The 15,436-nt window shown below is 40.7% G+C and overlaps 1 protein-coding gene across 1 annotated transcript in view; it reads left to right on the forward strand.

Moving 5' to 3' along the window:
• AMPH (amphiphysin) overlaps positions 1-15,436 on the forward strand; it is a 271,638-nt gene that overhangs the window by 132,006 nt on the left and 124,196 nt on the right. Inside the window, exon 3 of the mRNA XM_032430566.1 lies at positions 6,539-6,593. Within this exon, the coding sequence (XP_032286457.1) occupies positions 6,539-6,593 (55 nt within the window). The remainder of the gene's footprint in view (positions 1-6,538; positions 6,594-15,436) is intronic.

Below are 15,436 nucleotides of genomic sequence, written 5' to 3' on the forward strand. Positions count from 1 at the left end.
CTTGGTAATGTTACTTAGCCTTTTCATGAGAAAAATGTCAGGAAAGGCCAAAAATAATAATGTAACTATGGGAACTTCTATAGGCTCATGATCACGGATGAGACGACAGGAGTTACTTTGTGAAATCACAACTTTGTGACATTATATCTCTTCACATCCAACTCTTATATGTCAGTATGATTGGCTTTCTACCTGAGCATCAACTCACAGTTTCTGAGAGGCTAGTTAATGAAAATATTTCTGTAATGTGTGTGGTGTTTTCTTTCTCCTGTCCATCTTTTTCTTTTTTTTAAGATTTTACTTATTTATTTGACAGAGACAGAGAGGGGGAACACAAGCAGGGGGAGTGGGGGAGGGAGAAGCCGTCTTCCCATGGAGCAGGGAGCCCGACGCGGGACTCGATCCCAGGACCCCGAGATCATGACCCAAGCTGAAGGCAGATGCCAAATGACTGAGCCACGCAGGCCCTCCTCTTTTTCTTTTTATGACAAAAGTTACCTATAAATGTAAATGAGTTCCACTTTTGCCATATTTTAACAAGTCAACTCAAAAAGTCCTTGCTTCTTTAATAGGTAATGAATACCTATTGTTTAAGGTGTTTGGCTAGATTTGCATAACCTTACAAATAAAATCCACTGGATTTGGTTTTGGAAGCACAGTAAGGGCTGTGATGGTACACGCCCTTGCGCAGGGGTATCATGTACATGGTGGTATGTGGGCATGCCCCTGAATTTTCAGTGATTGCTGCCCTGAGTTTAGTTCCTTAGAATTTATTAATTCATCCTATGCATTGTGTCTAAAATTCAATCAAATTAATGCCTCAATTGTGGCTTCTTTCTTCTGGGCAGAAGTAAGAGGGTTAAAGGTAAGCTAACAAAATTATACCTGTTCATGGCTCCTGAAGTTTTAGGCGTAAGTATTAATAAATATTAATTATTTTTAATGCTTCAGAATTTAGCATATCTAAACAATAAACAATTTGGCTCATAAATGATCAAATGTCCTTCATTACAGGTAAATGCAGCCTTGTTTTTAAGCCCGATGCCTTATAGGACTTTGAGACACTTCGGAGTTTCGGAGTCTGTGGTAGCTCTTCTTACCAGGGACTTTGCTCACTTTGAAGGAAACCTGTTTAAAATTCATCTGTTCACTTATCAGAGTGCAGTAGGAAACTTTGATGCAGTAATGGTCCTTTGATACTATATAGGTTAAATCTTTGTTTGAAGAATGGGGCTGTCCAGGGTGCTGAAGAGAGACGTTAAATAAATGAAATCTATCCAGGAGCCCAACGTTGTCTGGGAACCGACCCCTCTCTCCCTTGCCTCCTCCATCTACCCCAAGACATATATACAAATAATTAAGGAATTGGTTCTACTGAGGACCAATCTGATGTCAAACAATTTGGAAACACATTTAATTAAGTATAGAATGTGATTTCTTTCTATTGAGTAACACAGATATCTGAAACCTTCCATGATGCTGTGCCTGCAGTGTTCTTCCTCTAACTATTTAATTAGATTTTAAGTTTCACTTTAATCCTTGAGGGAGGCTGTGGCTCTCATGAGCAGTGCTTACAGGAGGAAGGGAAGAAAGCAACAGCTTCAAGATACCACTCAGCAAGGGAATAAAGAGATTTTTTTGACTAGATGCAGTGATTCTCAGACCTTTGTAAGGTTTTAAAACCATGTATACTTTTCGCATGCCTGTTGATTTTTGATTATCTCCATGATGAAACCCAAAATGACCCTGTCTTGTTTTCCAGGACAGCTGGGAAGCAGGGAACTAGGGAGACTCTTTCCTTCTCCCTAGGCTTACAAGAGTGTGACACCCAAGGGCGTGCATGGGTAGAAGTAGCTTTAATGAGGAAGGAAAAGCAGGCTGACTCCTTTGGGCTGTGTAGGAAGAAAGTGAGGCCCGGCATTGTCTGGGCTGGAGAAGCAGTAGCTTCTGACACTGATAAATGATTCAATTGAAAAAATAAATGAAGAACCTCCAACACCAGAGCCACGTTATTATACTATATGCTAGGGCAAGGAATTTTGTAGGTGCGAATACTTCTTAGATCTTGTCCAAGGAGGAGTATTAGTTGGCAATCAGACAACCTAATTATAATAGACTCACTTGGCCTCATGTTGCCTTAAGCCCTGAGGAGAATGTGACCACAAGTTAACTAGAATAATAATTTCATCTTAACTTAGCGAGAACAACATAAAGAAACCGAAGGGAAAATATATAGTGTAGGTTGTGGAATTTTGGAATCTGTTTTCTGTGCAATACATAATTCAAGGCTGAATTACTGAAATGGTAATTTTCAGAGGAATAGGGAACAAATTTCAGATGCAGTGAAATCTGAGCATTGCTATAAGAATTTATTTCTAATTTAAAACCTCTTTGTGATTCACATGGAATAATGATGTTAAGAAAATTTTATTAGGCAGTAGGTTTTGCAGAAGAACTACTCTGTGGCATATTATAGGTGAAAAATTTCTCTCCAGAGCCTTTTACTTTTTTGACTCAGGCAGAATTTTAGATGAAATTCAGTATGGTTATTACCAAATGATTTATGAACCTTAATAATCATGAAGGAAAATTAAGAATTTTAATAATTGGAAAAGAAGAAAGTTATTTAAATCAGCCTTTCAGTTTATCTGCTTAAATTGAACTCATCTATTTAAGCCATTATTGTCTAATTTGAACCTTCTGCCCCTCTTAGATACCTAAAAAATTTCTTCTGGGATTCTTATTTCATTTTTTAAAAATGTTTATTTCTTCCCTTGGGCTAGGGGAATGCAGTGTCTGGAGTGAAGACTGAATTTATTTCATGCTCGCTCTTTTTCGGAAAGAAAATGCAATTGTGGGATTAAGTTGATGTGCTTTATTTCTTAAATATTTGGGAAAAGAATACTCTTCCTCACTACTTTTTTGTGATTTCCAGAAACCCTGAGCGGTCGTGGTAACTCATAACCATCAGTTGCAGCAGCAGGCTTTATATGGCTGTCTGAGGGGAAAGCCTCCTTCTGGGTGAGAAACAAGCCCTGACTAGCTCAGGGCCTTGAACACGAAGGGTGGGAGAACAGACCTCTGAAGTGGACAGCTGAAAACAGGGGACGTCAGTGCAGTTCTGTGTTTAATCTCTGTGTCGTTCTTTTTTGTACATCATAACAGGTGGCTTAGTGGTTATAAAAAGAATGGTTTCTTCTCCATTTTTTCCCCTCCACCCTCAGTAAATTGATGTTCCAGAGAGATGCTTTAGGTGTATTTTGTGGCTCTCTGTGCCCTAGACAGACCATTAAGTACCCCCAACGTGTACACTTATCTATTTTGAGAAACGTGGCCTTAGGGGATTCAGAGCCTCCTGATTGCACCTCTTAGGGCTGTAGGCTTTAGATTGATCTGGGTCTAGATCTGTCAAGGTAAGTCACATGTCTGCGGATATTCTCTCTAAATTAAATGCCATCTCTTAGGACGCAGAATCCTGGGCCTCGCTTCTTCTCTCTTCATACTATCCACCTATCACTGACCAGCACTTGGGCTTCCATTTGCTAAACCATCCACTTTGTCCTTAATCCTTCCAATTGGATTTACTTTCTGAAATGTTTCTGTCAATGGCTTTCATGCTTTTCTGCTAATTCTATTGACTTTTTTTTCCTGTTAGATTTCAGCCTTCTCCAGGGCGCCTGGGTGGCTCAGTCGTTAGGCGTCTGCCTTCGGCTCAGGTCATGATCCCAGGGTCCTGGGATCGAGTCCCACATTGGGCTCCCTGCTCGGCGGGAAGCCTGCTTCTCGCTCTCCCACTCCCCCTGCTTGTGTTCCTGCTCTCGCTATCTCTCTCTCTGTCAAATAAATAAATAAAATCTTTAAAAAAAAAAAAAAAAGATTTCAGCCTTCTCCATCTTTCAGCATTTCCAGTATTGATGATGAACCATTTTCTCAGGCCATTTAGGGCAGGGGATGCTGTGGCAGCACTACCTTAGTGGCTTTCGGCCACAGAGGTTGATGAGAACCTCTGTGCTCATGAAACTATGAACGACAGCTGTGCTCCATATTCTCTCCACTCTGTGATCCGGTCCAGAGAAGCAACTCACATCTGGAGTGTCACAGGACTCAGGGTAGAGGGAAAAGAAATGGGAGGACTGCATGATGGCTCTTGGCTGCTCAGGAGTAGGGCGTGTCATTGGCCAAGGCTGATGTTGACGGGCAGGAAGTGTAATCCTCCCCCAAATCAGATCAGGTCTCCGGGGAAGCAGAGTAGATTTGACAATAATACAGCCTCCCACAGCCTTATCATTTCAGCTTAGATACTCAGAATCGGACATAGTGCCTGTCAGATCATAGATATTAAGTATGGGGAAGATGTACTTCTTTCTTCCCCAAATGCTTTTTGTGGTGGTATTAGCAACCTCAGCCTAACTCCACCTGTTTGTTCTCTGGATCCTCTTCATCCTCTACATTTACCCAAGTGTTGATTATCAGTATTTTCTATTCATTCTCCTCATCCTTTCTCTACAGTTTTCCATTCTACGTTGATGTTTCAGAAATCCAGACTGTCCTTTTGTTTTGTTTTGTTTTGTTTTTAATCTAGCTTGTGGCAGTTGCCTTCACATGATATTTCTGGATTGTTCAGCAAAACAAGGGAAACGTAGAGTTTTGATTTTAAACCATGTGGAGACACTATATATACTATACCATGTAAGATAATAATCTCATCCAGAAGCCCTTTTGAGGTCCAGCTATAGTCTTAAACACTCCTTTTCAGAGTTTCTTTGTATTAATCACTGTCTGTCTTTAAATGTGATGAGCATTTTGTCTTTACTTTGTACCCCTGAATACTTGGAACGGTTATTGCAGAGCTAAATGTAACCTGCTTGTAATGCAATCTTTATTTCGATACTTCAGTTCCTCTACTAGATTGTAATTTACTGAAGGAAGTAGGTTGTTTTTTCCCTTCATACCTAACCCCCCTTTTATTTTTGCTAAATGCTAACACATGCTTGTTGAGTAGAATGTGACTCTTATAGCTGCTATTTTATTAATTACCAAGGTGGAGTCATTCTGTGTGCTAGCTCTCTGCAAGTTTATTAAATTATTCTGCAGTTAAAATGCATATTTTAAAAATATTTTCAATTGCAGTGCCCTAGACCTACCCTTTCCGAGCCCGCTGGATTTTGTTGCTATTGTCCAAGAGGGCAGCTCTGTGCCTGAGTGCTTTCTCTGACGTTCCCCAAGAGCAGCATGAATGCCCCACCTCCCTTGCTCCCCAGTTAAGATATCTAAAGGGTGTCTGACACTTTCTCCCAGAGCTCCCCTGTGGGACTGAGGCTGGGATGCCCACCCTGGTAACTTGCTTGATCATGTACCCTGCATTGGTGCTTATCCCCTGCCTGCCTCATTTCTCTACTACTGGCAATCTAATCTTAGTCTCAGAGTTTCTAAGGCTAATCCAAACCAAAACAAAGATTTATATGTCAAAATTTACGATTTCAGAGTTTCTCTATTTTGGTGATGTCCAATATTAATATAACACAAACCGCAGATGTAGTTTCAAAATTTCTAGTGGCCACATTTTATAAAGTGAAAAGAAAGAGTGAAATTCATTTTAATAACACAGTTTATTTAACGCAGTGATGAGAGAGCAGAAGGCTAGCTGAAGACAAAGCATAAGCTGACATCCTGCAACCTCCCCCCAGCGCCCAACTCCTAGCTGGAATATGTGTGATATTCTTCCAGGAAGCTCCCAACTGTCTTCATGTTATTGCTTTACTAGAGGGAAAAACAACCTTAACTTGACAATGGCAAGGCCTCTGGTACTTTGTAGGTGGTCCTCTTTAGCATATGAAAGTTCTTTTGGAAACCTCCCTTTTTCTTTACCTCCCCCAACCCCATAGTATATAATCGGTTGCTCCTCACAACCCCAGTGTAGCTCTTCCTGCCCTGTGCTTTAATAAAACCACCATTTTGCGCCAAAGACGTCTAAAGAATTCTTTCTTGGCCGTCGGCCCTAGACCCCACCCCACCGAAACTCACCTATATTCCAAAACCACATCATCAGTATATCCCAATTATTACCATTTTAACATGCAATCGATATAAAACCTATTAATTAGATTTTTTGGAACTAAGTCTCTGAAATCTGGTATTTTACACTTACACTACATCTCCATTTGGACAAGCCACGTTGCAAGCAGTCAGCCACATGTAGCTAGTAGCTACCATACCAAACATGGTGATCAATTTCCAACTGCTGTATTCCATGCATCAAAATTTAGGGATTTGCTGGCTCTTGAGTATATAAGAGGCTGTCTGGTGGGTCATAGTTTCCGTTCTCAGCAAAATCTTACTTGCCTTTACTTTTAAGCTGAATAAAATCTCTGTAAATGTTTACACTGATGGGTGCCTTGTTTAGTCTGTGTGTACATATTTATGTTCTTTCAAGAATGAGTCTCTGGTAATAATAACTCCGAGACTTATTGCCTCTCACGTGTTTCCATGCAAAATATAGACAAAATGCTTAGCATCTCTGTGTTTGTGTGTCTTTCAGGCGGAGGGTACCAGGCTTCAGCGAGAACTCCGGGGATATTTAGCAGCTATCAAAGGTAATGCGTGTGAGTCGTTTACTGCATGTTACCTTACCAAGCACAGATTGTTCTTGAAATTCATGAGTGGCGGGATTAAGTGTTAATTACAAAGCTGTTTGGTTTTCTGGCAAGATGTGTACTTGAGCACAGGTGCTCATTCCACCCACTCCCAAGTTCCCATTGAAATGATAATCAGAATATACAAGAAAAAAAATGTCTACTGTTATGCTGGCAACGAGGAATAAGTGCCTCCTACACCGGAGACTTCTAGGAAGCTTTGTGAGGTAGAGCGAGCTTGAGACCTTAAGAAAAGCTGCAGCTGGTATATCCTAAGGGAGAGCATGTCCCAAGAGTAGACCACTCACAGACTCACACTTCAGCCCTCTAGCTACAAGGGGCAAGGAGTCATGGCAGAGGCAGGTGGAAGGTTATCAGAAATCAAGGACCTGGACCACCTGTGACTTACGGGGACCAGCTGCGCTTGCAGCCCTGCCACTGGATGGAGACTGAGAGGCCATGACATTGGTTTCTGGCCTCAGCCAGGCAAGGCAAAGAATTGAGGTGGGTGGTGGAGGGAGGAGAGGGCAGTAGGGAGGTGTGCTCTTTTCCTGCCTGCTGTACCTCATATAGCTGCCTACACTGAGACGGATCCAGGTGCACCCATGGATGTGATGGATCACAAGGCAGACCTCCAGATTAGTCGGGGGGACAATGGATCGTCTGAAAGGAGTCTTGCGTCAACTAGCGAAACACCCAGAAAAAAATAAGATCCTCAAGCTCATTCTCTACTCCCTCCTTCTCAATTACAGATCTAGTAAAGAGTTAAATATGCATAAAAGACATGTCTTAAAGTCATGTAGAATTTGACTGAGTTAAAGTAGAATAAAATACAGTAGACTTAGTCTCTAGTCTTGGGTGACAAGGTCTTTACAAGGGCAACCCAAAAGACAGACACCATAAAGGGAAAGATTGAGAGATTTAACCTCATAAATATATCAAACTTAAGTATATGTTTAAAAAAATTATTTTGACAACATATTTAATGAAAGTGAACTCCGTAAGTACGCTAAATGAATACCAGTTGATTAAAAGAAAAAATAGGTAGAACATATGAAGAAAAAATTAGCCAGAGAAGAACTGGGAGATGGGTAATAAGTGTGAAAAAATAGTTTCAAGTTTCAAAAAGAGTTTTCACTTATCCTCCTGGATGGATAATCAAAGAATATTAAGTAAAATCAAAAGGGAGATACTGTCATTTTTCTTACAAATGTTTAGAGACATTAAGATTAAAAAGACCATAATACATAGCTTTGGAAAGCTGTGGGGAGCAGACCCCTTTTATTTATTTTTATTTATTTATTTTATTTTTTAATTTTATTTTATTATGCTATGTTAGTCACCACACAATTCATCATTAGTTTTTGATGTAGTGATCCACGATTCATTGTTTTCATATACCACCCAGTGCTCCATGCAGTACGTGCCCACCTTAATACCCATCACCGGGCTAACCCATCCCCTCACATGCCCCCAAAACCCTCAGTTTGTTTCTCAGAGTCCATAGTCTCTCATGGTTCATCTCCCCCTCCGATTCCCCCCCTTCATTTTTCCCTTCCTTCTCCTAATGTCCTCCATGCTATTCCTTATGTTCCACAAATAAGTGAAACCATATGATAATTGACTTTCTCTGCTTGACTTATTTCACTTAGCATAATCACCTCCAGTTCCATCCATGTTGATGTAAAAGTTAGGTATTCATTCTTTTTGATGGATGAGTAATATTCCATTGTATATATGGACCACATCTTCTTTATCCATTCATCTGTTGAAGGGCATCTTGGCTCTTTCCACAGTTTGGCTATTGTGGACATTGCTGCTATGAACATTGGGGTGCATATGGTCCTTCTTTTCACTACATCTGTGTCTTTGGGGTAAATACCCAGGAGTGCAATTGCTAGGTCATAGGGTAGCTCGATTTTTAAATTTTTGAGGCACCTCCACACTGTTTTCCAAAGTGGCTGTACCAACTTGCATTCCCACCAACAGTGTAAGAGGGTTCCCCTTTCTCTACAACCTCTCCAACATTTGTTGTTTCTTGCCTTGTCCATTTTTGCCATTCTAACTGGTGTAAGGTGGTATCTCAATGTGGTTTTGATTTGGATTTCCCTGATGGCTAATGATGATGAACATTTTTTCATGTGTCTGTTAATCATTTATATGTCTTCTTTAGAGAAGTGTCTGTTCATGTCTTCTGCCCACTTTTTGACATGATTATTTGTTTTTTGGGTGTTGAGTTTGAGAAGTTCTTTATAGATCTTGGATACCAGCCCTTTATCTGTAGTGTCATTTGCAAATATCTTCTCCCGTTCTGTGAGTTGCCTCTTTGTTTTGTTGACTGTTTCCTTTGCAGTGGGCAGAAGCTTTTTATCTTGATGAAGTCCCAAAAGTTCATTTTTGCTTTTGTTTCACTAGCTTTTGGAGATGTATCTTGAAAGAAGTTGCTGTGGGCGATGTCAAAGAGGTTACTGCCTATGTTCTCCTCTAGGATTTTGAAGGATTCCTGTCTCACATTGAGGTCTCTCATCCACTTTGAGTTTATCTTTGTGAATGGTGTTAAGAGAATGGTCGAGTTTCATTCTTCTGCATGTGGCTGTCCAATTTTCCCAGCACCATTTATTGAAGAGACTGTCTTTTTCCATTGCATGTTTTTTCCTGCTTTGTCAAAGATTATTTGACCATAGAGTTGAGGGTCCATATCTGGGCTCTCTGTTCTGTACAATTAGTATACGTCTGTTTTTGTGCCAGTACCATGCTGTCTTGGTGATCACAGCTTTGTAATATAACTTGAAATCAGGCAACGTGATGCCCCAGCTTTGTTTTTCTTTTTCAACATTTCCTTGGCGATTCGGGGTCTTTTCTGATTCCATACAAATTTTAGGATTGTTTGTTCCAGCACTTTGAAAAATGTCATTGGAATTTTGATCAGGATGGCACTGAAGGTATAGATTGCTCTAGGTAGCATAGACATTTTAACAATGTTTCTTCTTCTGATCCATGAGCATGGAATGTTTTTCCATCTTTTTGTGTCTTCTTCAATTTCTTTCATGAGTGTTCTGTAGTTCCTAGAGTATAGATCCTTTACCTCTTTGGTTAGGTTTATTCCGAAGTATCTTATGGTTTTTGGTGCCATTGTAAATGGAATCGTTTCCCTAATTTCTCTTTCTACAGTTGCATTGTTAGTGTATAAGAAAGCAACTGATTTCTGTGCATTGATTTTGTATCCTGCCACATTACTGAATTGCTGTATGAGTTCTAGTAATTTGGGGGTGGACTCTTTCGGGTTTTCCTCGTAAAGTATCATGTCATCTGCGAAGAGAGAGAGTTTGACTTCTTCTTTGCCAATTTGAATACCTTTTATTTCTTTTTGTTTTCTGATTGCTGTTGCTAGGACTTATAATACTATGTTGAACAATAGTGGCGAGAGTGGGCATCCTTGTTGTGTTCCTGATCTTAAGGGAAAGGCTCTCAGGTTTTCCCCATTGAGGATGATACTTGCTGTGGGTTTTTCATAGATGGATTTTATGAACTTGAGGAATGTTCCCTCTATCCCTATACTCTGAAGAATTTTAATCAGGAAAGGATGTTGTATTTTGTCAAACGCTTTTTCTGCATCAATTGAGAGGACCATATGGTTCTTCTCTCGCCTCTTATTAATGTGTTCTATCACATTGAATGATTTGCAAATGTTGAGCCACCCTTGCATCCTGGGGATAAATCCCACTTGGTCGTGGTGGATGATCCTTTTAATGTACTGTTGGATCCTATTAGATAGGATTTTGTTGAGGATTTTGGAATCCATATTCATCAGGGATATCGGTCTGAAATTCTCCTTTTTGATGGGGTCTTTTCTTGGCTTGGGGATTAAGGTAATGCTGTCCTCATAGAATGAGTCTGGAAGCTTTCCTTCTATTTTTTGAAACAGCTTCAGGAGAATAGGTATTATTTCTTCTTTGAATGTTTGGTAGAATTCCCCAGGGAATCCGTCAGGCCCTGGACTCTTGTTTTTTGGGAGGTTTTTGATCACTCCTTCTATCTCGTTCCTGGTTATTGGCCTATTCAGGTTGTCAATTTCTTCCTGTCTCAGTCTTGGGAGTTTATAGGTTTCCAGGAAGGCATCCATTTTATCCAGGTTGCTTAGCTTGTTGGCATATAGTTGTTGATAATAAGTTCTAATAATTGTTTCTATTTCCTTGGTGTTAGTCGTGATCTCTCCCCTTTCATTCATAATTTTATTAATTTGGGTCCTTTCTCTTTTCTTTTGGATAAGTCTGGCCAGTGGTTTATCGATCTTATTAATTCTTTCAAAGAACCAACTTCTAGTTTCCTTGATCTGATCTACTGTGTTTCTGGTTTCTAATTCATTGATCTCTGCTCGAATCTTAATTTTCTCTTCTAATGCGTGGCTTTGGCATCGTTTGTTGCTTTTTCTCTAGTTCTTTAAAGTGTAGAGTTAGTTGGTGAATTCGGGATTTTCCTTTTTTTTTTTTTTGAGTGAGGCTTGGATGGCTATGTATTTCCCCTTAGGACTGCCTTTGCTATATCCCATAGGTTTTGGACCAATGCGTTTTCATTCTCATTGGTTTCCATGAATTATTTAAGTTGTTCTTTGATTTCCTGGTTGACCCATACATTCTTGAGCAGAGTGGTCTTTAGCTTCCCAAGTGTTTGAATTTCTTCCAAATTTTTTCTTGTGATTGAGTTCCAGTTTTAAAGCATTATGGTCTGAGAATATGCAGGGAATAATCTCAATCTTTTGGTGTCAGTTGAGACCTGATTTGTGACCCAGTATGTGGTCTATTCTGGAGAAAGCTCCATGTGTGCTGGAGAAGAATGAGTATTCTGTTGTTTTAGGGTGGAATGTTCTGTATATATCTATGAGGTCCATCTGGTCCAGTGTATTATTCAAAGCTCTTGTTTCTTTGTTGATTTTTTGCTTAGATGATCTGTCTATTGCTGAGAGTGGAGTATTGAGGTCTCCTACAATTAATGTATTGTTATCAATATGACTCTTTATTTTGGCTAACAGTTGGCTTGTGTAGATGGCTGCTCCCATGTTGGGGGCGTAGATATTTACAATTTTTAGATCTTCTTGTTGGATAGACCCTTTAAGAATGATATAGTGTCCTTCTGTGTCTCTAATTACAGACTTTAGTTTAAAATCTAATTTTTCTGATATAAGAATTACTACCCCAGCTTTCTTTTGAGGTCCACTGGCATGGAAGATGGATCTCCATCCCTTCACTTTCAGTCTGGATGTACCTTTAGGTTCAAAATGAGTCTCTTGTAGACAGCATATGGATGGGTCCTGTCTTTTTATCCAGTCTGCAACCCTATGCCGTTTTATGGGAGCACTTAGGCCATTCATGTTGAGAGTGATTACTGAAATATATGAATTAATTATCATCATGTTGCCTGTGAGGACCTTGTTTTTATAGATTGTCCCTGTAAATTTCTTTTCTATATAACTTTTGGGGTCTTTCTGCTTTTATAGAACCCCCTTAATATTTCTTGCAGGGCCGGCTTAGTGGTCACATATTCTTTCAGTTTCTGCTGGTCTTGGAAGCTCTGCATTTCTCCATCCATTCAAAATGACAGCCTTGCTGGATAAAGTATTCTTGGCTGCATGCCTTGTCGGGCCTTTCTGGCTTGCCAGGTCTCTGTGGATAGGTCTGACATTATTCTGATGTTCCCCCCTCTCTACTTAAGGAATTTCTTCCCTCTAACTGCCCTTCAGATGGTTTCCTTGGTTCTAAGAATTGCAAGTTGTACTATTACATGCCAGGGCGTTGGCCTGTTTTCCTTGATCTTGGGAGGGGTCCTTTCTGCCTCTAGGATGCGAATGTTTGTTTCATTCTCCAGATTAGGGAAGTTCTCAGCTACGATTTGCTCTAATATATCTTCTCTCTCTCTCCACCGCTCAGGGATTCCAATAATTCTGACATTGGAACGCTTCATGGTGTCACTTATTTCTTTGATTCTGTTTTCATGGATTCTGAGTTGTTTTTCCCTGGCCTCCTCTTTTCCCTTTTTTTCTATTAAATGGTCTTCCAAGTCACTAATTCGTTCTTCTGCCTCACTTACCTTAGCTGTTAGATTATCTAGATTGGATTGGATCTCATTGATAGCATTTTTAAGTTCTGCCAATTCAGCTTTCATTTCTGCCCTTAGAGACTCTATGTTGCCATTAATTGATTTCTCCATTCTAGCTATTGTCTTCATAATTGCTAGCCTGAATTCCATATCCGACATCTTGGTTATATCTGCATCCATTTGTAAATCTGCAGCATAAGTCATAATCTCTAAGTCTTTTCTATTTTGGGGGTTTCTCCTCCTTGTCATTCTGTTGATGGGTGTTTGAGGGAATGTATAGAGTCCAAATTATTGACCAGAACCCAAGCAGATGTACCTGTTTTCTAGAGATCTTAGGGTTGCTGGCCTCTTGTTTTCCCAGCCTGTCTTCTGGGGGAGGGGCCTTCCGCACTGTTACTCAGGGAATCCTGTTTGGGCAGAGTTGCCCTGCCCCCCTGTGGCGGGGGATGGGCTCAGTGGGAACGGGTTTTTGGGGGCTTTTGCTCTCTGGCGGCTTTCCACGTCTCTTCTGAGAGTCAGAGCAGAAGAGACTGTTTCCAACCCTCTGCCTCAGAGCAGAGAGTTTGCAGACTGTTCTTCAGTGAGCTCTCCAGGCCACACTATTTCCATTTCTGTCTGTGCTGCTATAAACTTCAGTCCTGGGTTGTGCGCCCCTCAGCAGTGCTCCCAGTTCTCGTCTCCAGGTTGGGCCCATCTCTGCCCTTTGTGCTTCTAAAACTGCCAGCCACCCCCAGTTCCCACGCACAACCCCACTGCTCCAGTTTCTGTCTGGGGGCTGCCCTAAAGTCCTTTCCTCGCCACTACTGGTCTGCGAGTCTGTGCCCAGTCCCCAGTGCGGGAGGGTACCGCTCACTGGAAGTATAGGATCCCCATGGCCAGGCTCCCTCCTGCTGCCCTTTATCCTCTGATATCTGCCCCGGGATCACGGCTGCCTGCTTCGTACCTCAAAACCAACCGCTGAGATATTCTGTTTGTAGAGATCCAGATCTTCTTACATCTCAAGCTGATTTCGTGGGTGTTCAGAGTGGTCTGGTAGATATGCAGCTCAATTCTGGGAGTGGTTGGAATAGGGTCTCCTACTCCTCCACCATCTTCCCCCCCCCCGCCCCCGCAGCAGACCCCTTTTATACACTGCTGGTAAGACAGCTTTCCTGGAAAGCAATTTGGCAAAAGCCTCTAAATGTCTGTTTTTGGGGGGAGGGGGCATCCCTTTTGATACAGTAGACCAGTTCCAAGAACTTACTCTAGCCGTCTCATTGTGGAAGTGTGAGATTGTTTCAAAGATAGTAATAAGTAATAAAATAATAATCTTATTAAAAAACATTAGTCATAATAATAAAACATTAGTGAAATTGATTTTTAAACTAAATGATATTTAAGCTTGTATAGGCCAGGTATATAATTTTAATTCTTATGACAACTCTGAGGTAGGTACTCCCATCATCTTCATGTTATGGATGAAAAAGTGAGGCCCAGAGAGGTTAAATAGCTTGTTCAAGGTCATGAACTAGTAAACAGCAGTGCCAAGATACAAACTTTCGTCCACATGTCTCCTAAAGCATTGCTTTTTTATAAATTGAAGTATAGTTAACATACAGTGTTATATTAGTTTCAAGTATACAATCCAGTGATTCAACAATTCTACACATTACTCAGTGCTCATCACGATAAGTGAACTCTTAATTTCCTTCATCTGTTTCCCACATCCCCCCACCTACCTCTCCTCTGACAACCACCAGTTTGTTCTCTGTGTGTTAGAGTCTGGTTTTTGTCTCTTTTTTCCCCTTTGTTCATTTGTTTTATTTCTTTAATTCCATGTATGAGTGAAATCATATGGTATTTGTCTTTCTCTGTCTGACTTATTTCACTTAATACCCTCTAGGTCCATCCTTGTTGTGGGCTTGCTTTTTTTTTTAATAAATATTTTTTAAGATTTTATTTATTTATTCGTCAGAGAGCAAGAGAGTGAGAGAGAGCACAAGCCGGGGGCGGGGAGCGGTAGGCAGAGGGAGAAGCACACCCTCCCTGAGCAGGGAGCTCAATGTGGGACTCAATCCCAAGACCCTGGGATCACGACCTGAGCCCAAGACAGATGGTTAACCGACTGAGCCACCCAGGCATCCCTGTAGCCTTGCTTTTTTTATCCACTGTCTTATCCAGCCTTTGAACTATATGACTGTTGGTAGGGTATTGGTTTCACAAATTTGAGTTCATCTGTACAGTGGAGTAATGATAACTTACTACTATTACTTTAGAATGAGCACTTCCTGTGTGCTGGGCTGTATGTTAAGCATAGGCATATTACCTCTTTGTAACCACCCAACACAGTTATATGATACATGACAACCTTCGTTTACATTTGTAAAGAAGTAAGGCTCAGAGAACTTTCACAAATTCATAGAGCTCATACTTCACTGTTCTAAAAAAATTAACCCTAAGTATTTATAACAGTTCAGTCAGAAACTAGAAGGCACTCTAGGTATTTCTTTTACTATTGGTTTAGGATTTGAACACAAGATATCATATATTATTTCAAGCACAGGATTTTTTTAAAGAAGATTTAGAGAGAGAGCATGCATACGAGTGGAAGGAGGGGAAGAGGGAGAGGAAGAGAGAGAATCCTCAAGCACACTCCCTGCTGAGCATGGAGCCTGATGTGGGGCTTGATTCCAGGACCCTGAGATCATGACCTGAGCCAGTCGTCTAACTGA

The sequence above is a fragment of the Phoca vitulina genome, unplaced genomic scaffold (genome assembly GCF_004348235.1).
Source record: "Phoca vitulina isolate PV1807 unplaced genomic scaffold, GSC_HSeal_1.0 scaffold44, whole genome shotgun sequence".
Lineage (NCBI taxonomy): Eukaryota > Metazoa > Chordata > Mammalia > Carnivora > Phocidae > Phoca > Phoca vitulina.